This window comes from Furipterus horrens, unplaced genomic scaffold, assembly GCF_987537825.1.
Source record: "Furipterus horrens unplaced genomic scaffold, mFurHor1.1.pri manual_scaffold_7, whole genome shotgun sequence".
Lineage (NCBI taxonomy): Eukaryota > Metazoa > Chordata > Mammalia > Chiroptera > Furipteridae > Furipterus > Furipterus horrens.
Genome location: NW_028327177.1, coordinates 31,141,656 through 31,166,003, shown reverse-complemented (window position 1 = coordinate 31,166,003; position 24,348 = coordinate 31,141,656). Strand labels below are relative to the sequence as shown.

Genomic DNA, 24,348 nt, shown 5'->3' with positions numbered 1-24,348 from the left:
TTTAAGGGAGTAAATATTTTTATTGAAAGATAAGATCTTCAATACACATATTCAATAAACATATTCTTAATACAGAAATGTGAGTACCTGCCACCAGATTTGCGGTTGCAATGCGAGACTGATCAGGGTAAGTTTTACACATGTGCAGATATGTCATGGCTAGGAAAATGATTTTAGTGACCAGATTTTTCTTCTTTGCTTAGGTGGCTGGATTCAGCATAAGGTTAAGCAGGTCCTAACTTTGCTTCCATCACTCCCATTCAGCATGCCTGTGTCACACATTTGAACTCTCTATTAGACACGTGCAGTCAAGAGCTTCTGGCAGATTGGAAAGCTCCCAGAATCTCCTGATGGCGGCTGGGAGCCGGTCATTCTGACAAAACTGATTTCCTGAATGTGCAGCTATTGTAGGGTTCTCCAAGTCTCAGTGATGTCAGGGTCAAGAAGGAGTCAACAGGTTGATTCAGCTAAGCTTTATTTCTCTTTTCATACACTCATCTAATAAACAATATGTCAATCTGATTCTACCAGAAAAATCAACAGGCTGCCTGAGAAAATATCTTACTTGTTTTCTTCACTTGATTCGAGTTTTAAGCATTAAAGGCCAGAAAGTATTGAGAAAACCAACAATGACCTGTCTGTATTAGGATCTTTCCTTGTGATTTTAAGTGCATCAAAAAAAAATTTATATGTAAATGGGTATTTGCTAAAATTACAAACTAAGTAACTTTTGATATTTAAATGAACAAAAGGAGAAATAAGCTAAAATCTGTAATACATACTTATCATTATTATATATAATATCACTTTAAGTTGGTGAGGTAAGATGAGATTCAGGCAGTGTGTTTATTTACAATACACCTGTACTCCTGAAAAGCCTTCAGTTAGTCACTACTTACATGGTTTCTGCCACATCTAAATTATGATCTTTTGCAACAATAGCTCTGACTGGATGAGGTGGTGTATATACCCCCCAATGACCTCTCTACACTGGCTGGCTTTATCTCCTTGTGACAAATGTCTATGCTAAGTGTACTGGCAGTCAATAATACTACAGTTATTAATAAATGGCTATAAACTGGTATAAAACTCCTTAATTAAACTTCCATTAAATAGGAGACAGGCTGGCAAAGAAGAATTTGGGTAACTTGTTACCTTACTTACAAAGTGAAATGTCCATATATCAAAAGAGGGCTAATTCCAAAATGTTAAATAAAGCACATCTTATTAAGTCCATCCGGTCTTTGAAAATGGGTATAGTCATTAAATGAAATTTCTTGTCTTTTTTCAAAGGGCATGAGACTGCTATGTACCGTTACCGAAATATTATGATGATCAGTGGCTACTGCTCTCATGGACGCACTGGTCTGAATAAGAAAAGAGTGCATTCCTAATGTTTACCACAAACCCAACGCAGCTGGCGGTCGGTCTGCAGGTCTGTCAGTTCTTCAGCAGTTCTCCAGCTACACTGGCAGGCGTACGCCCGTGTTCCTTTCTTCTTTACCAACTTCGTCTTTAACTTGTGGAATTCTGGCATGTTGTTCCTATTAGTAAAACATAAATGTTTTAGAATAGTGGCTTTGTCAGTGCTTAATGACTTAAAGTTTTAACTGCTTTAATTTCTCATCTTTATAACATCTGAACACTAAACAAACCTTGGTTCCCTTCACACAAACAACAGAAGATATGCTTCCATTTTCTTTCTGATTGTACTTCCTCCATAACGAGTACTTTTTAATGGCAATTCTCTGGGCCTGTACATTAAGGCTGTTTAGAACACAATGACCTAGAAAGCTGAAGAATTATTGACTGCATTATCAGAAATGATATGACATGAGGACAGAGTGAAAAGCATGGTGATTCATCTCCTACCTCACATACTATATGGCAAATGGAGGGGACATAAGAAGCATAGAAATAATAAGCCTCTGATAGGTTAACTACAGAAATTTTTCATTAATATAGAAAAAATGCCTGTTATTTCTACATGTTGAACTGACATTGTATCTTTCATTTTTTTAACGATATGTTATTTACTTAAGAGTATCAGCAACAAAACAAATACCTATCCCACATTAAATGAAAATAATGTTAAAATAATTAGATCAATTGGCAGGACCATTATGAAAAATGATAACCCCCTGACTTAATGTAATTATACAAAAAAAAAAAAAAAAAAAGACAAGAGAAGTTTAATTAATTGAAAGTCAATTATCATTTTCATGATAATGCATGTACTGAATTTATGTAACTAGTCTGTGGCAGAAGAAAAATGGAAAAATTCAAAATGAAATGATGAAAGATGCAAAATAAAGTGGTGAAATACAGTATAAATATTAAAAAAAGAGATACAGTTCTACCTTTGCTTTTTCTGTCACTCAGTGGAAGGCAAGCTACAAAGTGCCCTCTGGTGGCCAATGGACACCACATTCCATACTGTATTGTACAAAACCCAGGCACAATTTAAGTTAGAACCTAACAAAATCTGAGAAATTTTCCAGGTCAGCCCTCTGATCTCAGGAAACTGAGACTTTGACCAGCTAAATGACTTAGTGAGGATTACAGTGAGCCAGGGGAAGAAAGGAATCATCTAAATTTAATTAAAAAGAAACTGCTCCCACAAAACTAAATGTATTTAATGATGACTAAATACAAAAAATGTTTATTCAATCTGCGATATATTTTGATAGATTTAACCTCTAATATCTGATTGAATCCTTAATTAGAGATTTTAGAAGTAGGAATCATGAATAGCCAGGGAACTAATTAATACATTTCATCCACTAGCAACTGAGCTATTGAAGGCCTTGCCTAATTAATACATTTCAAATGCTTTTAAAGAACACATATATCTTAAAAACTTAGAAAAATAATTTCACTATTTCTCATACATAAAATGATTTAATAGAAAAATAAAAGCATTTTATTCAGCTATCATGGCATGACGATCAAGTATAGATTACACTTTTAGAAAGTTCTAGAACTAGTCAAAGCCAGAATACATTTCCTTCCCTCATTTATAAAATAAGGACAATAAAATAAACAGCAGCATGACATTTCACTGTATCACCAATGCTCAGACTGATGCTGGGCATTCAGTGGCCCTCTGCAAGCCTTTTAGCTTGCCTTTGGTCACCACCTACTTCTGGATTCCCTCAGCAATCATTCCCTACCCTCCTCTGATGTTTCACTTACCCTCCACTCCTTCCCTTTCAGCAGATCACATCCTCACTCACAAAGCCAGGCGTCAGATGTGAAAAGCCTACAGTCTCCCAGCTTTACCCATGAATGCATATCTTGCTTCCTTCCACCCAAAGAGGGTGAACTCTTCTTGCTACCCAAGGCTCAGTTTCCATCAGCATTCCAGATCCCAAAGCCTCCAGGGCCTCGGTACTCACATACCCTCCCCCTCCCCTATTCCTCACAGTATCGAAGCACCTTCTATCTGAGCTAAATGATCCCTTAACTCTGCATTCACTGACAGGCTTCCAAGTTGCCTTCCTGGGTCATACCATCCAATCTCATGGTTTCCACTACCATGTTACAGATATTTCCTACCAGAGTTTCAGAGCCACAGTTTCAGCAGCTCCCATAAATGAATATATAACCTCTTCCTTCAAAATCTGTTTGTAAATTCCTTCTATCAACAGATAGTATTATCATCTAGCTATGTAAACCAGGACAGAAACCCAGGACTTGTCTCACTTTTCACAGCCAGGCTACCTCTAAAATCTCTCTCAAATACATGTACTCCTCTCTACCCTCTTCACTGCCATAAGTCAGATCTGTACTCCTTTCCCACTGGATTATCATAACATCCTTCAATAATCCCCATGATTCTAAACTGGCCTGGTTCCCACACATGCAAACTCTATTCAGATCTTCCTTCTGATTAAAAGCCTTCAGTGGTTATTCACCGCCTAAAAAATGTAGTCCAGATTCCTCACTATTGCTTTCCTGGCTCTGCTCTTTTTGATTTGTCTCCTACTTCGTTTACCCCTTGCCATCTCTGGGCCTTGCATCTACTTTCCACACTCCAAACTACTTACACTTCTCAGACATGTCATGTGGTTCCTCCTGTGTCTTTAAAAATACCTCGTCTGTCTTGTTTGCCAGGCAAACTCCTAATTATTCTTCACAACTCTGAGGTTTCCCCTGATACCTCAGGATAAAGTATGTCCATCTCATCCTGTGATACTCTCTGTTAACCTCTCTCCACTGTCACATTTATCACATGATGTTGTAATACGATGTCGGTCCCTCTTAAAAGTGCATTACTTAAGAGTGGAAACTGGGTGATAGTCATCTTGTGAGCCCAATATCTAAGAATGCCATAGACTAGGTGTTGAATAATTTCTGTTTGATAAAGAATCACTAATAAGTCCTATGAAATAAATATATCAATGATTTATATCCTGATGGTAGTGACAGCCTTTTTATTTGTTTCATTCTCTTGACTCCCAAGTATTTCTAAGTATCTTGACAGCTGAGACAGAATTTTCTGCTGATCTAAATAATTATTTATTTGCTTTTTAAAAATACTGATTTTAGTATATTATAGAAAGACAAATAATAAATATTTTTAATAGTAAAATAAGTCTTTCAGTTCTCATTGTTTTATCTAAAAGTACATAATTTTTAAACCAGGTTGCCACAGTCCAGCCCCATTCAGCTATGCCCGTAGCTTTGGCGGCGTTGTGGCCCCAGCTCCGAGGGCCGTGGCTGCCTGAGCCACCACAGGTCCCACCAACACTGGTGCCAGAGCTCTGACTCCTGTGATAATAACCGTCTAGGGGCTCTAGCTGTGGCCGCAGTTCTAGGGGCTGCTGCTGACCTGGAATCTGATGCTAAGGCAAGTGATTTTAGAGGAAACAGAATCCATAAGAGCCAAGGAAAAGCCCCAGCTGAACGCAGAACGCAGCCTTTCCCACACGTCCCATTCTCGCTTTCCTGGTGTGAGCTGGGATGTTCCCAGGGAGGGTTTCGAGCCCTACAGACGGTATTGTAGTCTGATGTCCGGGATCTCCATTCTCCCACCCCCTGCACCTGTGAAAAAAAATAAAGCTTCTCTTCTTCATGGACAAAACCAACAAAACAAGGCTGCCACAGATCTAGAGTAAACCAATTGCTGTTCTTGATAACTGAGACACTGCAAATCCCTCAAGTACCAACTGAATCACCAAAAAGCTTACTTAACGCCTGTGATCACCCCAGTTTTAAACATGCATTCTATTCTATCTATCAGTAGTTTTGCAAAAATTGATGGTTCATCTTGGTGACATATGGGGATTATTAATCACTCATTAGATTAACTAGAAGATAGTATCTAGCAGAAGATGTAGAAAAGTCACAAAAGGCAAAACAAACCTGAAATCAGAAGTTAACCTTTCCAACTATGGGATTAAAAGTAGGCTAACCTGACTTGGGATTTTGGGACTGCACTAGACTTTATTTGGATTGAGGACTGTGAAACCCCTTAAATTATATTTTTTCATGTATTTATTTATACATTTCAATCTGTCTGTGTGTGTGTAGAGGATTTAAAATCTTCCTAAGATTTTCAAAGCATTTTTTGATGTGAAAAAGTTTAAAAACTATTAAATTAGAAGAGACTCCTAGGGAGAATGGCTGCCAGAATAGGGGTGGATGACTCATGCTTTCTTTATGCTGTTGGAAAGCGCTAGTTATAGTCTGACTACTTGTATCTGAAAATACAGTTTTGGTCTAGGTACAAGATAGGGGAGCCAAAAATGCAAGATATATGCTTTATTAACTTTTAACTCTAGATTTTTATTTAAAAATGTGACTGCATACTTTAAAATATTAGGGTTTTAGTAGTGTATAAAAAGGTATAAATTGCAAAAGTATAAGTAAGACTATCCTGACCACAAGGAGGGAGGCAGATGTATATCAACCTGAGACTTTCAATCTTATATTCCGGGGAGTGCTATAATAGGTACAAAGTGTGGTGGACACATAGAAAGGATGAACTGACTTCCAAGTTGAGAATGGTGAGGGAATCATGCAAGATGCATAATGAATTGTACCCTGAGGTAGGTAAAATAGGAAGGTGTCCCAGGAGGGGGAGAGCTTGCACAAAGTCATGGGGAATGGGAGTACTAAGTAATTTGATGTTACTAAAATCAAGTGAAGCAAAGAGAAAGTTGGATGATAGATGGGGGCTGGATCGTGGAGGGTCTTAAATGCCACACTAAGGAATTTTGACATGATTCTGTAAGCAGAAGGGTTTTGGGTAGGAGAATGGCATGCTCTTTGTTATGCTTTATTTCTCAGCAAGGAAAAGGTGGTCTGAAAGAAGAGATTGTAGGCAAAAAAGTCAGTGAGAAGGCTCTATACTCTTGTCCTGCAGTAACATATCCTTACCTAGGCTGATAGCAAACAGATGGAAAAAAAGAGATGGATGAGAAAAATATTGAAGAAGTAGAGCCACACAATCTGGCCAAGTCCACCAAGAAACATCAAGTTACACTTGGTACATTTTTCACAGTGATATTCTTTAGAAGCATACCTGAAAAACATATAATCACATGATCTGTCCCACATATAGTCATCGTAGCTTACTACCCAGAAATCACACGCTATACAACGTAGATGGTCACATGCTCTGTTCAGAGAAAAAGAAAAGCTGTACATTAAAGATTATTGGTACATTTAAATATAACATATGGTGACTTATTCATAGGATATACCACATATTTCAAATTACTTAGCAAACAACAAAAATGTAAAGATTACACTGATTATACATTTTTATACTAACAGACTGACTATATACCTAAACTTTCAGGTTACATTTCTTTTTTTCAGGTTAAATTTCTACACAAACCTATTATACACTGATACATATATGCACACGTGTATATCGTACAGATATAAAAGAAACAAAAATGGATGTGTAGATCTTTTAGTTCAACAGTTTTCAAATTGTGCCTGAGGGAGATCTTCATTTAAGCTAACAACTGTAAGTCTCTTCCTTTCCTACTGAAATTTTCAAGGATGCTGAATTTGCCACATTATATTGAAATGAATCTGTCTCCCCCATAAGCTAGTTAAGTGCTGGGACACTATCTTATTTGTTTCTGTTTCCCCAGTAGTTGGCATTAATGCATTAATTCAGACACTTTAAAAATATAGGATGAGGCAAAAGTAGGTTTACAGCTGTGAGTACATGAAATGCAGAATTCATTCTTGTATTTTTTATTAATTATTGTATTATTTTCCACACAAATAACTGTAAACCTACTTTTGCCTCATCCTTTGTTTACTGAAAGCCTGCTATGTGCTAGTGAGACTTCGTCCTCATGGAGCTTACGACTCTATTGAGAAAACAATACTTATCACAATGTTGGAAGGTAAAAATAGCTTCAAATGAAATAGTAAGTAGAGTAAGGAAAATAAAATTGGGAGTGCTAGGAGAGAAGGGGTTGCAATTTTATTTATTTATTTTTTTATTCTCACCTGAAGGCATTTTTTCATTGTTTTTTTAGAGAAGGAAAAACATTGATGTGAGAGAGAAGCATCGATTGGTTGTCTACTATACAGCCTGAACCGGGGCCTGAACCTACAACCCTGGCATGTGCCCTGACTGGGAATCGAGCCCTCAACCTTATGGTTATGGGGCAACACTCCAACTCACTAAACCACACTGGCCAGGCCATAGGCTGCAATTTTAAATAGAGTGGTTTACAAAGGCCTCTCTGAGAAGGTGTATCTGAGCAGTTTACGTGGAAATGGTAGCTGGTAAAGGACGTGAGGTTAAGAGATGTTTTATTTAAGAAGGGAAGGGAAAAAGCATGCTTGTGTGTTGATGGCAAAGATGCAGTGAAGAGCAAAACACTGATGCAGGAAAGAGGGCAGAACTGCTAGCATTATGCTTTTAATTAGATAAGCATATTGTGGGTACTTAGTGAATATCCGAGGAATTCAAATGCCAAGCAATTCTCAAACTCATATACTACACAGTAACCATAGGAGTAAAATGATAATATATGACAATATTTTGAATCGCTGCTGTAAACAATTTGATTTGTATAATAATTGTTATTTACTTTAAAGAAATCTCCATTGTTTGAAGTGTTTAAAAACTAGAATCAATATCGATACATTTGATCATTTAAAAAGTAAAAGGAAATAAGAATTTTTAAGATACCAAAAATAAATTTTTTAAGATACCAAAAACAAGATGAAAAATAGTGGAAGAAAACATTTCAGTACATAGTCCAATACATATCATATACTCTACAAAGAGTGTTTACAAAAGATAACAAATAAAGAAAAAGCTTAAAAATACATTCAATCTCACTAATACAGGTATTATAGAATCGTAGTTAGGAGCGTAGGCTCTGAACACAGATTGCCTAGGTTCAACTACTGATTCTACTATTTACTAGCTGTGTAACTGTAGTCATGCAATTCCTCGGTGACTCAGTTTCCCTATATGTAAAAGGGGGATACTAATAATTCTTACATATCCCTTAGAATTAGTATGAGGATCTACTGAATTAATACTGGTAAAGTGCTTCTAACAGTGCCTGGCACATAGTGTTTGTTAAAGGGTAAAATGTAACAAATAATTAAAATTTAAAGCAGCAACAAAATAAAATTTTAACCAATTTAATTTAGCAAAAATTAGCAATCTCAGGCATTTCTGGTGGGTCTGTGAACTGCTTTAATCCTTGGAATAATTTTAAAGTTAAAATTATCCCTGGCTCTTGCACTGACTATGAATTCCATTTTGGGGAAGCTATTGCATATATAAAAGCACTAATATAAGCATATATCTCAAGAATTTCTACTGCAGTATTGTTGAAGTGGCAAAGGACAGGATACCACTTAGATATCTGCCAAAAAAGAAAAGACTGAATAACATGCAGCATATTTAAACTATGGAAAATTAGGCAGCTGATAAAGATAATTAATTTATCCACTGACCTAGAGGGATGTCAAAAGCAAGGTGCACAGTAACATATATAGCATGATCCAATTTTTGTAAAAAACAAGCAAAAAATTCCTATACTGGTGTTTATGGGGTAAAAACTTAAGAGAAAAATGTAAAGGTAATGTGCTATGTAGCCCACACTGGTTGTCTCAGGAATGGAGGGGAGGAAATGAAATTATTATCTTTCTCTTTATACATCTTTCAAGTTTGTTTTTACTTTTTTCAATAAGGATAACCCTTCTGAAATAAAAAATAAATAAAAAAACCATCATTAGATATTTTTCACTTATTTCCCTAAAATTCAAATATGGTAACTTCAAAATTGCAAATATTTTGGCCTAAAGGTTCCTTTGAAAATAAATGCTTTCTATTTCTAAAATTATTATTAATCATAAAAATAACTAAACATGCAAAATCTATACAGGTTTCATGAGCAACTCCATATTTTCTTTTAAACTGTTAGCAGTTTATGAAGTAGTATTTGTACATATGGAAATTCAACACAATTATACTGGTCCACATTCAAACTTGGATTTTGAATGTAGAAGTCAGGAAATGCAAAATGATGGTTCCCAAAGCTGCTATAACTTGCTTTCTTATGCATATGTAGTTTATTACATGATTGCACAGAGTGTTAACTTTAATGCCTTAATACATATGTGCAATTTGGCTGAATTATTGCTGTTGTGGGAACTATAATTTTGAATTTCCTGACGTTCTGCATGTGTAAAATCTCAACCATAATGTTAAATACAGCTTTTTAATTTAATTTAAATTTAGTAGTTTATTCAAATCTCTTCACACTACTACATTTTCCTACAAACACTGTCCTTTGAGAAAAATAAAACTAACTTGCAGCTAAGAAATCATTCTGCTGTTATGATTCGCTTTGTTAAATCATAATTAGTACCAGTCTCTGGAATAATCCAGTCTTGCAAGTAGTTTAAAAAATAATTAGGAGTAAAATTCGATTTGGCTTGAGAATAAGGCCTTGGTTTTATCTATACCTTATTATTGCCATCACGCTTTCTGCTGCTACTCTTTTTCCTTTCCACCAACTGGGTAAAAGATTCAAATCTTCACATTCTAAAATCACTGAGTATTACTTCCAACCAGAACTCTACCCATACATTAAAAAAAACACATGGAAAATTGGCAGAATAGACTCAATTTCATTTATACCCTGGGCATGTAAATCAGGGCTTATTTTCAGGGCTTACTATTTCTCTTGCATCACTATGTATAACTAGAGCATATCTAAAATAAAGTCATGATTTCAATGAAAGATAAATTGTCAGGGTTCTTTCTCCAACATGTGGAGGGAATAGACTATAAAGGTGTCGCCAACAGCTCTGTCCCTTTGTCTAGCCCATAAATAGAAGCTTTATTAGGTTAAAGATGTTTATGGTGGGACTGCCCCAAATACAGACCCAAATAGTCTTCTGCCCAGACCCTGTGGTCCTCAGTTATACCCTGTCAGATCTACACAGTGGATGTTTGGACAGCTGGAAATAGTAGCAGCTGCAGTAGCAAAAATAGTGAAGATTCTCCCCTCTGAAATACATTCCATGGCCTTCTACAAATTGGTTTACTAGAAAGCATAAGGGAACAGGAATCAGGGCTTGCTTTGCGTCCTCACTTTGTAATACTTTATGTGACCTTGGACAAAGCACATTACTTGGGAATCATTCTTAACAAGTTCTCTCTTAGCAATTTATTTCACTAAATTTTGTCAATTCTAGATTCCAAATAACTCAATGTGACACCTCTTCCCTACAGCCACTGTGACCACTCAGATCACAGCTACCATTATGGTCTCTTTCCTGGACCAGTGTAACTACTGCCTGCTGACTGGTCTCCCTGGGTCCTCTTCCTGTCCTGTCCCTCCACCTTCCAATCCATTTGCTATTCAGCAGCCAAAATGACTTTCTTTAGAAACACAATGCAATTAGGTGACTCCATCTGCTAAAACCATCCAACCAACCACCTACCAACCACTTCCATTGCATGACAGATGTTTCATAAGATCTTCTAAAGGACTACAGGATCACAAACCAAATGTCCCTCAACTACCTCTGCAGTCCCATCAGGAGCTGTTCTGTCCCCCACTCACTATGCTCCACCTCACCTGGCTGCTCTCTGCTCCTCCACCACTCCTTCTCAGCTCATGGATCATTTAACATGGCATACCCTCTGGCTCCGATGGTCCCCTCTCTTCGCTTAACTCCTACTCATTTTTCATATCATAGTCTGATTCAATGTTACTTGCTTAGGGAAGCATTTTCTAATACTTCATATTAGCTGGGGTGTCAATTATTCATACTTATAGTATTGCGTACTTTATCTTTGCATTACATACTAGGCAAAAATTAAATACTTATTTGTGAAATTATCTGTTTAAAGTCTCTCTCCTCATTTAGACTGAAAGTTCATTGAGTGCAGGGAAGTGTCTATTTATTTGTACACCATGATGTGGTCACTCAAAACCTAGGACCTAGCAAGCTGGTGTTTAATTAATATGTGTTTTTAAAAATTATTTATTTATTTATTTATCTTTAGAGAGAGAGGAAGGAAGGGAGAAAGAGAGGAAGAGACACATCAATGTGTGGTTGCCTCTCACACGCCCCCAATTGGGTACCTGGCTTGCAACCCAGGAACATGCCCTGACAAGGAATGGTACCAGTGACCCTTTGGTCCACAGGCTGGCGCTCAATCCACTGAGTCATATCAGCCAGGGCTAATTAATATGTTTTTGATGAACTTGACACAGTTCCTCAATTTTCTAATTTATAAAATGGAGTTAAAAATTCTTGCTCTATCTGCATCTTTTTTATTTTCTTGTGGAGCAGGTGAAACAATACGCATATATAAAAAAGCACTCTGGACAGTATAAAATTCTTCACACATAAAATGTTCTACATGCACATGAACAGGTATGTGCTTGTTGTTCTTTGAGTACAGATGTCCTGAGAAGGGTGACTGACCACTATACCTTTGTAATGGGTGAGGAAGAAAAGATCTGTGAATACCAATATTTACTTGTGCATATGGCAAATGGTATATGTTTTTTGCTTTTGTAGCTGTGCAGAAGTTAGGAATGGGGTTTGATGGGTTTTGCTATTCTGACGGATCAATATTATGTGAACAGGATCCTCAAGCTATACAAAAAGAGGCCATTCTTTTGTCTACTGAAATTCTATCTGGAACAAGACTCTTCTATGCTAGAACTAAATCAAAAGACATATAAAAAATACTATATAAATGAAAATCTTAATGAAATGTTTACTTTCTGGAAGTAAAACAAAATATATTGTCTTGACCATTTTTAAAATCAGAAGACACTTGTAAGTAAACATTGATACATATTTCCTGAGATAGAATGGAAAAGTAATGGCAGAATATAGGATTCCTGCTGGTGAAATATAACAATTATTGGCTTGGAAATGGAAATGACTAAGATAAGTCTGACTGAGTTGATAGATAAGTCAGGACTGACAGCAAACAGACTATATTCTTCTCTAAGGGCAGTCTGTACCTCTAATTCTTTGTATAGACAGTCCTTACCGCATAATGATTCAAGTGCTCTCAATTCTTATTTACAACCTGTATAGAAGCAGCACCCCAGCAGACGGCTATTAGCCTGTCTACTGCCTGGTGTTTCTGATACAGGCTTCCCCAGACTCCCAATTTCCCTTTGGTCCTATAGCCCTTCTTTCCAGCACCACCACAATGTTCCAACAATATATTTTTACATCCCAGTTCTATTATTTAATATAACAGTTATCCCTCCTGAAAAATGTGGTCTACATGCAATCATATATTTTAATCTTTCTTTAAAAATTAACAGAAAAAAGTGTTTTTACTAGACAAAAATGTAATAGTCTAAGTAAGTAGGCCTCTGCAAAGATAAAACCAAAAGTATCAGGACAATAGCAAGATGTGCTTAAAATCAACCTGTCTCCCCATATTATGACAATGATAAGGGAATGTGCTAGGAGTATGAGGCTGATATGGGTTTGGTTTAGGTGGCATCACGACCATAAGAATGCCCTGAAAGATGTACTGAGTGAGACAGAGTGTGAGAAGGGCAGGGGAAGAGATAAAAAAAAGCTGTCTGCTTTTTAAATACGTAAAATCAGGTGAGTATGAGAACTTTTGGGGTCCTGCAGACCTGAGGCCCTCATGCTGTTTGGCCAAGTTAGTGCGTGTAACACCTATGTAGCTGCATGGCTGCACTGCCTTGCCTGTCTCACTAACTGGCTTCCACTGCCCAGAAAGAAAAAACGGCAAAGCAGAACCTCACTCTTACGGTGTCCTGTGGAAACCAAGCTGGAACTAGAGTGACCCAGGCACTTCAAGTGTGGCTTGGAAAAAGGTGCCAACACAATGAACAACACAAACCCAACATCAAAGCTTTCAATATCTATTGCCCAAGAATAAGAAAGATTTCAGTAATTACTCTTGGATTGGTGAATAAAAAATATAATACTCATTATGATGCCAAGATAAGAACTATGTTTTAACAACAGGGTATCAATTTGGAAAACCTAGTAAGAAAGTATATTTCTGATACCCTACCTCCGTGAAGTAGCTGTTCCAACACCACATGGAGCAGTGCTTCCACCGAGATACACTGGGCCGCAACTAGCCATGTTCAACAGACAGGAGAAAAAGAAAACGACAACAAGAAAGAAATATGAGAAGTTAATTTGGCCTTGTTGACTCTACAGTCTTATAATCAAATTGTATATCTTCATGACCAAGCCCACTGTTTTAAAGAAGGGGTATTAATTCCAGGATCACTGCTTTATTGGATATAACCTGTACATTCAGGAACACTCAAGGAGTTAAAATGAGTCACAGAAAAACGTATTTGCCAAATAATGTAAGGGACAAAGTAAATAGTGAAGACTATAACAGAACATTAATTTTGAGAAACTGTTCACACTTATTTTTTCTTCACATGGCAGAAAATTATTTATAATAGCAATAATCCCCTATTCAAGTTTCTTTACACTAAGGGGTCACAGACTGTCACAACACTGAAGATATTGCTATTGGTTTTTCTCCTGAAAGCCAATCAGTGCTTTGTTGTTTACTGTCCCTTTTGTTTAAATGGTACTAAAGTCTGGTAGTCCATGCTTATAGTGTTTGCTCACCAGTGTGTATAATTTACCAAAGCCATCTTAACTTACCTTTTACCAAGGCCTTGAATGGAAGCTCTGACAGATGTGTTACCTGAAGATTTAGATTTTAATTTCTGTTAAAAAAACAGAACAATAAAAGGCCAAGAATAACTTTAGATAATTTTAACATGAAAACTAATATTCTTCATTTTATGACAAGGTTATTTTTTAAGTGACTTAAATAAAAAATCTATATCATTTTAAAGTTTCTGAAATAAAAACAATGATCAAAACCATTTTTTTTTTAAAGGCAAAAGGGAAGTAGACCTCCCTGAGGAATTTGCAAATTACTCTGCTAACTTCTGGTCTAGGGAATTGATATATTGCCATTATTAGCATGTTAAGATTTAGAGTCACTTTATAACTCTTCAGTTAATACTAGAGTTCAATGATTTAATATGAAGGAACTTCTCTTTAAAACCTCATCCTGGAAAAATTCAATTGAGGAGGAAAAAATCCTCAGACTTATTTTTAAAGGCTGTGAATGGTACTCACCTGATCTAAAAATAAGCTAACCAAACTCCTGCGTAACTTCAGGAATATTAATTTTGATCAGCTGGAAAGGTATCAACCAATAGGCATTCAAGAAAAATGTAGAGCCACCTAGTCACAACCATACAGTAGTTCCTACATGGTTATATAACATCATCATCATTAGCAGGCATTTATTAAGTGTTAACTGGTATACAGTACCAAACAACATAAACCAACCTACATACCAGGACCACCGCCAAGGAGAGGAAGTGAGATGGAGAAAAGGCAATTTAAATTATGCAGAGACATGTCTTCATTTTACCTAGTAGGTGAGGAAATTTAATGGAGGCAAAAATATTCCATTTTACTACTTCTCTTGACTCTTTTATTTAATGTTAAACAGAACTGGAAAAAATTTGGGTGCATGTCTCAAAAATATTAATGTGCACAAGTCCTGGTTTTTTGAAATATGTTTCATGTACCATTCAGGCTCATGCTTATAACTTGAAGCCGGCATGTTGTCATGTTTATTGTTGTTTCTGGTTTCTTTTTTGTGTGGGCCTGAGAGCAGTTCAGAAACATAACAGAATAGGCGAGCAGTGGGGGAAGGAGTAGAACCCTCAGGAGCATGATTTGGCTTCTGAGGACAAGGTGGGCATGGACCGGCTATTCAGACCCCTCTTTTCCTCATTCAATCAATGTTTTACATAGACCTGCTCTCCTTCATAAGTTTATTTGGGTTGCTTTCTCCCTTGCAGGCTGGAAAACTGGATATAATAACTTAAAAAAGGAACATACAGAAGAAGTACATGGAAGTTTATTTCTTCATGATTGTAAGAGTTACTTTTATTTCAAATTTGTATATCTTAAAGCCAAGCCAGAGAAGAATTTCCCTCTGTTTCTGAAATGCCCTGGACTAAAGAAATAGTGCCACATACAGGTAAGCACCCTATAAGTACCTGATAAATCATGAATTGCTCAGACAATCAATGGATCACAACAAGAATATCATGTAGTTTTTTTCCTACTATTAATTAAATTAGCGTTGCTATTTGGCATTTATGAGGCATTCTTTTTTGCAGAGTATTCAACACCATTGCTGTTGGGTTGACACATTAATCAACTACGGCTATCAGCTTATTAATACCTCAGATGAACTGAAAACGTTAAATTTAGAGAAATAAAAAACTTAAGATCTATACTAGTCAGTCTATTTTTTATCTGGCTGATAAAAATGTAAAAGGCTCATATCCATATCCTCACCACCACCACTGCCTAGTGATTTCCAGTCCACTTTGTTGTGTTAACATTCCCTACCTTTTCAAAACCTCTTTGGAGTTATATTTATTTCTTAGATTTTTTTCTTTGTGGTCCTTGTAATTTAGACTTTCATTTTGTCTCTTTCTTTAAAAACTAAAGTATATAAATTCTCACACACTGCTTGGTAAGAGGAATGTAAATGATACAGCGCTTTGGAAAACACTTGGGCAATGGGTAAAAAAACTGAAAATGAGCACAACTTATAACCTAGCAGCACCTTTTCAAGGTTTATATACCCCAAAGAAACTCCTGTATATGGTTAAAAAGAGAATGCCAAGATATCTGATGAGGCATTGTCTCTAAGAGCAACAACTGGACACAATTTAAATGTCCATCGCCAGGGAAGCAGATAAATTCTGGCAGAATTACATAGCAAGCTATTATGTATCAATGAAAATTGCTTATGGTTACATACATATGTAATAAAAGTATGGATGGAAAGGGTAGTGGTTACCTCTGGGAGGAAGGCAGTAGAGTAGGATTTGGAGTTCTTAAACTATATAATTTTTATTTTAAAAAAATCCAGAAAAGCAAATATGGCAAAACATTAATATATGTTCAGTATGAGTGGTATATAGGTGGCTATTATATTATTTTATGAGCTTTTCATAAAGTTGATGTAGATACATAAGCATTTAAATATTTAATATATTATATTAATTTACTCATGGGTCATAGGATAACAGCAATGGAATTGCATTTGAAATGCTAAGCACATTTTTATATGAAAGTTGTTTGTTTTCAGTCTTTCAGGAAAGTGTTCTTATAGAGTCTACAAATAAATACAGGTAAGCAGTTTCAACTATGAGCTGACTTTTGTTCTAACAGCTTTTCTAATTCCCCATTCTTGCTGAGAGATGAACAACAAAAAACATACTGAGAGTTTCTAATATTTTATTTCTTCCTCAACTGTAAATGGAATAATTTATTTAGATGATAGTATTTCTCAGAATGCAAAGCACTATAAATACTTGTACATTCTATAAGTTTTCAGACCATTGTAAACATATCTTAAGTAATAAAAAAAAATGACTGCATATTTGTAACAATTAACTTACAAAGGACTTTTTATCAAAGTTGGGCTCTTCAAATATTTCATTAATAAGACTGTCAAGATCATCTTCTTTTTTAAATGTTTCTGCTGATCTAAAAAACAAAACAGCTGAAGCTTAAGAGCATATAAAGCCAGTCAGTAACATAAGTTTTATTTAAATAAAGGCTATTATTAGAGTTGGTAACAGAAGGATAAATGTGACATTAATTAATTTTTTCCTGCTATGGACATTAAGTTTGTTTAGATAAAAATGTAGGCTGTCAGTTACAAATTTATATATATACTTAATATACAACATTTGAAGCTACACATTATATTCAAGAAAATGTTGGGCATGTACTTTTTAAACATCAATCACTTATTTAAGGAATATAAAATATAAAATATGTACAATTTTAAGTAGAATCTGAGAATTATAAACAAAGATAATTTTAATCAGTCTTTCTAATTTTTTCCCCAAGGGTTTCATTGTAAGTCAAATAAATCTTTTCAGTAGAGCCAAAGGTTATATAATCAAATAAGCAATAACAAAACAAAACAAAATAAAACAAAATATTTGTTTGGCAGAATATTTCAACTACCTTTCAACTCTGGAGGTAAAGGCATCACAGGATTATTGATACATTGTTACTGCATGAAACTTCAACAGCTAACATTTACTGAACACTTACTATATAAATGAAGAAACAAGGAATGAGAGATTCAGAAACATGCTCAAGGTCATACAAATAGTGGAGGAGAGGCTTGGAATTGAATCCAGGGCAGTCTGTACACCTATCACTAAGCAAGATGAACTCTCTTGAGTTCATATGTTACAGATGCTGTATATCAAGTCCTTAACTTCACTGGACCATTAGAATATTTTAGAAGAAAGTTTTTTTCAGTAAATCCCAATTTTAGAAATGTATTTACTCTGAAAAATTCTTAACATTATGACTGTAGCCCTTCTTTGTTATTGCCTGCAGTAAGATAATCTGATATAAGGAAATGCAGAGACTGCTGCCTAATAGTGAATGCCTGATTCCATATATTTTCAGGCTTTGCCTCTTCAGTTGTTCCCTCTGTAACTTTTATCCTTAACGTCTGCCACTCTATCCTGGCTTCTTCCCTTGACTTATAAGTAGGCTTAAGACTTTGCTCTTCAAAGAACCCCCCAAAAACCCTCTTGAATCTACATGCTCCCTTTCTCTTTCTAAATCTTCACCTAAGGACATTTTTTCATTGCTTTTAGAGAAAGAGAAGGCAGAGAGAAAAGTATCAATGCCTCCTGTATGCGCTTGGGCCACACTGGGGATTGGGGATCAAACCTGCAATCTAGGTATGTGCCCTGACTAGGAATTGAACCTGCAAACTTTTGGTTAGGGGATGAAGTTCCAACCAATTGAGCCACACTGGCCAGGGTACCACCTTCTCTTACTCACTACTGAAGAGCAGTTTATATCCATTTTTTCTACTTCCTTACAAATATATTGGATTTAGCATCAGCTGGTGACCTGGTCGAGGGTTTCTTTACCCTGTAACTATTGACACTTAGGGCCAGATAATGGTTTGCAGGTGTGTGTGTGTGTGTGTCGGGGGGGCGGGGTGGGCTGCTGTGCATTGTACAGTGTTTTATAGCATCCCTGACTTCTACCCACTAGAATCCAATAGCACACCCTTCCTCAGTTGTGACAATCAAAAATGTTAAGACTTACAAAATGCCTCTTGAGTGGTATAATCATCACTGGTTGAGAATTACTAACCTAACTTAAATTATTTAATCTCTCTGAACCTCAAAGGAGATCTGGACAACTATTTAAAACTTCTTCCAGGTGTAATAATTCTATCTCTGGCCTCTACATTCCTCAACTATAGTGTAACAATGATTTGGTCACTACTGCCCAAATCACTATACTCAATGAATGGCCTTTCTCAGTTCCAATCCTTTTTAATCTTTCAGAAGCATCTGACATTGTTGGGTACCAATTCCTTCAGTTTCTTTAATTGTATGACAGCAGGTTCTCAAGATGTCATCTTGAAATTCTCTCCTCTGGTTTTTATGATCTACTGCTCTCTGGGTTCTGCTCTCGGAGGCAAATTCACAATTTCAAGAATCAGATGCAGTCACAGTCTGTGAAACTAATCAGTACTAATCCACACTGTTTACATAAGATTCTGGTCTGTTATTAGATCACACAATTTCATGATGCCTACATTTGCCTATGCTTTGCTACAGAAATGAAAAAATAAAAGCCATTGTTTCATTGGGAACTCACACACATTTTAAAGGACAGTATAATATATTTTTTTCTTTTGGTCTTTTGATGCTACAATAATCTTAATTAAAGGCTAACAGAAATTTATTGGTTCTTTCCCTAACTTTGCTTCTTAGTCTAATCTTGATTTAAGATAGTCTCTGCCAAAAATAAAAGGTATATTCTAAATAAAAAATATAAACAGTTGAAACCCAGAATTAAATGTGAAAGGTATATATAAAAGCTTAAATCTTGATCTACAATGTCCTGGTAGAATTGAAAATATGACCGTGGGCAAGTAACTCTTTTTCCAAGTCTTGTTTTGGTCAATGAAACGGGGATGATAGTATTCACCTCATAAGGTTGTGGAGGTTATGAGATAACATGTATAAAACACTCAGCATATAGAAAGAACTCAATAAATATTGGCTATTATTATAGCTATTATCTAGGAGGTATGATGTTATCTGTAAATATTCCCATTGGTATTATCCTGAACCACTTTATTACTATAGCAGTTCAACCTGCATCAGTCTTTTTAAAACTAATCACATATTTCTTTTATCATTTTGAACACTTAAAAAAATTGCATATGCTTTGGACACTTACATTAGCGGTTGTTCCTGGTATCCAGATGTAGCACGGTCTTTTACTTTATTATTTGCAGAGCTATTATTTTAGGAGACATTTTCAGTATTTTAACTCTTATAAGGAAAAGATATAGGCTAAATCACTATACAGTCAACAGGTAGGCCCCTGTTCGTAAATTCATAATCTAAACCAGTTCTTAACATTTAAATATCAATTTTGGCTCAGGAAAAAATTTTAATGTTGACATTATATACTAAGTAGGGATTGTATTTGGTATCAGGTTTAGGGCCTTTGATGCTGTTTGCATAATTTACCTTTTTAACTGTTGCCAAATGAAAAGTTTTCAAACATGACAACAGTACTGGTTTGCTACAGCTTTTGTAAATGTCTTACTCAATAATCTATGTAGTAAGGTGGATGGGCTGCTAGAAGCATTATGGATGGGTTTTAGTAGTACAATAACAGGCTACAGTGAGAGGCATAAAAGGACCTGTGTTTGGAAAGCACCTATCTTAGGAGCCCTTCCCATTTTAAGCAGCCTGATGCCAGACATCCTATCCCTCTGCACACTAGTTCTCTTAAGACCAACAGGCTCTGGAAGGCTCTTTGATAATTTCTCTCCGTTCCATAAAGCAACAAACAAAAAGAATAAAATAAATCGCAAGGTAACACTTCTGTGCGATAAGGGATGGTAGATGTGCTGGGAATGGGTACATAAAGATGTCCAGCATTCTAGATAATAATATACAAATTAATGAGTGATATTTGCATAAACATCCAATTAAATGAGCATTCATCCAAAGTAGTCATTTTAGTTGGCTCCACATTAATTATTTTTTATAATACTGCCCAGTATTCAACTAACTTCTAAAACTTGTTTTGAAGTTTAGAATCTTTTCAATGTATTTATCTTCCAAGGGTGAATTTTTGTAAACAAGTAAATGCCATTAGAGGTGAGTCTGGTGAATTCGGTAACGAGGTTGAGCGATCCTTCTAGAAAATCACACACAAACCACACATGCATCAATAAACGAACAAGAATGCTTTTCTTGGGTTGTTCCAAACCTGTGTAATTCCACAAGCGTTTCCAACAGATTCTAGCACGAGTTACTGCAGAGGCTCCCAAGTCATCACTTTGAAGGGCAATTTTCATTCTGACGCAAAAGTTTGTTTTTGGGGTGGTGGGGGAAAATGAAACGAAGAAGGAGGTCCTCTTATTTTATGATTACATGTTAGAAAAAAAGACGGACAAATTCGAAAGGTAGTTTTTCGGATCAAAACCCGAAAGACTTAAGAAATTTCCCCAAATTCTCCGAGTTAAGAAAACAATAATCAGCTAATGACAACAGAACGGAACTGTTTTTTTTCCAACAATTGGTCCAAGGATCAGTCTGCTTGGGGGATGGTCAAAAGCAATAACTGAAGTTCTCAGTGCGGGCACCTCACCGGGGGATGAGAACCACTATCGGGACACACGAGCGAGCACCTAAGCGGCACCCCTCTCTCCCCACCTCTATTAGGACTCCCTATACTCTGGGTGATGCCATGGGCCTGCAGAGGCGGGGCCAGCTCTCGGGCATTCCGAGAGGGCGGAGTCAGGCCTTGATACAAGACTCCAGAAACCTCAAGGAGGTGGAGTTAGGGTGTGCACGGCCCCAGGGGTAGGGAACTGAGAATCTGGGCCCAAAAAGGGAAGAGCTGGAGGGGCGGCTTTAGGATTTCGAGCAGACTTTACCAGAAGAGCCCACCTCTCCCACCCGTTAACCTGAGATTCTCTCTCGCCTCGGCTCGGTTCTGGTCGTTGCTGAGAATGCCGGCGCCGCTGCCGCCGTCGCAGGCTTTGGGACGCTCAGCAGAGCCCAGTGGGTCTGGTCTGCAAAACTTCGACTCAACCTCATCCAAGAGCTTGTCCAAGTCCTTCGCCATCTTGAGTGGCTACGTGTTTCCACGCTCGCCTCACGGGAGCGCGGGGTGGTTTCCAGGGGCAACGCGAGGACTAGCTGCGCGGGCCCTCAGCTGCGCCTACCCCTACGTAAGCGCGCGTCGTCCCGGATGTCTGTGAAGCTTTGGCTTTGACATTCTTGCGCAGAAGCGGTGGGTCCGCGAGGCTTGCGGCGCCAGGCTTCCCGCCGGGCGGGCGGGCGGGCGAAGCTGTCCCTTTTTGCGCGACGTAGCGACGGTTTGTTTTAACTCGTTCCGGTCCCATCTCCCCCTTCTGGACGCAGGTTGTCACTACAATCACACGACTCGCAAGCTCTTTTATTCACTCGTTTTCCGGGCTCGTTGGGGTCCGTGTAGTTCTCCAGCCGTTCATCAGGTCCTTAAGTTACCTGCGGAAAAATGTAGAACTCTAAAACAAAAACATCTCTTGGTAGCAAAAGCTTCCCTTCCCGTAGTCGGCAGGATTCGAACCTGCGCGGGGAGACCCCAATGGATTTCTAGTCCATCGCCTTAACCACTCGGCCACGACTACTGCTGGTGTTAATTTCAGCAGTGAAATCTATATGGAATCTATGCACAAATGGCTGCTATAGTAGCATTTGGATCCGATGAAAAACATTACAAAGCTGTTCTGTCAGGAGAATATTTGAATGTTATGGCTCTAATGATTTTAGCTTTTTGGAAGGACTCTTAGAGCATACCCTCTCCGAACTCCCCTCCCACTCCATCAGAAAAACTGAGATCTAGTTAATCTTTAAAGTTAGATTCAGAAAACAGGAGAGGAGGAGAGCCGTCTGTATACCTTCCACAGTGCTGGAGCCATTTCCAGGAGAGAACCTGGAATCTCCGCTCGCACCACTGGTGCGCCTGGTGGTTTCCAGGGCAACGCGAGAACCCACAGCGCGCGCCCTCAGCTGACCAGCCTTTGGGCTTCCTTGCGTTGCTCCCAGCTTCCTTCCCCAATCTTGTACTTAGACAAATAGCACCCAGAACTCTTTCTTTACCCACTACTTACTAAAATGCTATTACTGTACTTACCGATTTAAATACATTATGCAGAGTCAGACTGTGTCCCACTCTTCCATAACAGCTCTGCTTTGAAAATTGTGACGCTGGATACAATGTAAGGTATTGTCATTTAATGGTATTCCTATAAATACTGTGCAAGGACTAAACTAAACTTTGAGTATTTCTAAAGAGATTGGCACCCTTGGCCAATTAAGATAGCTTGATCCAGATGATTTAGTAGCTTTATGTATTTGGTTCGTTGTTTGTTCAAGATAACTGTAATGCCCGAGAAGAGCAACCTGCAGTGGTGTAATGGGGCAAACGGTACCCGCTCATTAGAGCCCACCTTTAAATTTTTAGCAATTTTGGGCGCCAGTTGTTAGATGCAATCATTATTAAAAATTAAATTGCACAAATTTAAATTAACTATGTTAAAAACAAAAATAATACTCAAAATCATCATGGTCTAGTTATCGCATTACATTTACTATAATTCATACTGTTGAGGTTATGTACATCTGTTGTATCTGAAATACTATACTATGGCTTGCTGTTGTGAATCTCTTCTTAACTTCCCATTCAGTGATGTGCTTAGGTAACTTGAAATCAGACTTCATTGGTATATTTATACCAGGAAAATTGCAAATGCTACAAAAATGTGACTTTCCCCTCACTAAAAGCTGATTGTGAAACATTTACCAGCACACCACTAATATTACCATCAGACCACCTTGAATATTCCTGACAAGGTGAAACTCTCCTTACCTGCAGAGTCGCTCTGGTTATTCTCCCTGCAGCTTTGTTTTAGCGACTAGAATTCTGGCATATTGTGTGATTTCTCACTGTTTTTCAGTTTCTTTTCCTTCCAAGTTGCCTTGAAGGGTGATTGTATTTAGATTTGTCCTCCAGCAGAAAGATATGAAGAAGGCACTTGTATTGCAGTTGCTCTTGCAGCATGGTTCTAGGGGGAATAATGCATAGTTGCCATCCTGTTTAACAGGCTTAAGTTAATGAATTGATTTTTCTCTAGAAAAAAGTGAAACCTGACATGGTATATGTCAGTACAGTTGACATATACCTCTATATTTTTGGTGGCTTCTGGTCAAGATGGTGAAGAAGGTGAAAAGTACTCACATCCCCTTATGACAACATCAGAGTTACAACTGAACTACAGAACAACCACCATTGAGAGCTGCCTGAAGTCTAGTTGAACAGAAGTCCTATAAGGATATATAGAAAAAGCTATGTTGAGACTGCTAGGAGGGGTGGAGGTACGAAATAAGCAGATCCCACACCCAAATGTGGTGGTTAAAATTTGGGAGGACCATCTCAGCTTTTGAGGTTTCCCCTGAGGAGCAAGGGGTTCCAGCCCCACATGAGGCTCTCCAGCCCAGGATTCCAGTACTGGGAAGATTCATAACTTCTGCCTGTGGAAACCAGGGAAGATTATGTCTGAGGGAGGGAGAGGGCTCCTAGAATTCCAGAAATTCTTAAAGGGCCTGTGCATGGACTTACTGACAGACTCATTCTCTCTGAGTTCTAGTGCTGCGACAGCAGCTTGGAAAGCACCAGGGACATATG

General features: G+C 37.4%; 1 protein-coding gene and 1 non-coding gene across 7 annotated transcripts; both read right to left on the bottom strand.

The window, feature by feature from the left end:
- On the bottom strand, positions 1-21,951 carry CFAP418 (cilia and flagella associated protein 418). 6 transcript variants are annotated; one of them, XM_090282793.1, is made up of 7 exons: positions 21,584-21,951; positions 19,837-19,896; positions 16,998-17,085; positions 14,155-14,219; positions 13,538-13,603; positions 6,530-6,625; positions 1-1,544 (listed from the first exon to the last, which is right to left on the bottom strand). In XM_090282793.1, the coding sequence occupies exons 1-7, from the start codon at positions 21,742-21,744 to the stop codon at positions 1,391-1,393; spliced, it is 690 nt and encodes a 229-aa protein (XP_090138919.1). In that variant the 5' UTR covers positions 21,745-21,951; the 3' UTR covers positions 1-1,390. The 6 variants fall into 6 exon arrangements, with proteins under 6 accessions (XP_090138919.1, XP_090138922.1, XP_090138920.1 ...); XM_090282797.1 differs by lacking the exon at positions 6,530-6,625 and adding an exon at positions 6,385-6,529 and having other exon boundaries at positions 1,483-1,544; XM_090282796.1 differs by lacking the exon at positions 6,530-6,625.
- Positions 21,952-22,209: 258 nt separating this feature from the next.
- Positions 22,210-22,291, bottom strand: TRNAS-AGA (transfer RNA serine (anticodon AGA)). The gene has a single exon. It is a non-coding gene; the product is annotated as a tRNA-Ser (tRNA).
- Positions 22,292-24,348: the final 2,057 nt, after the last annotated feature.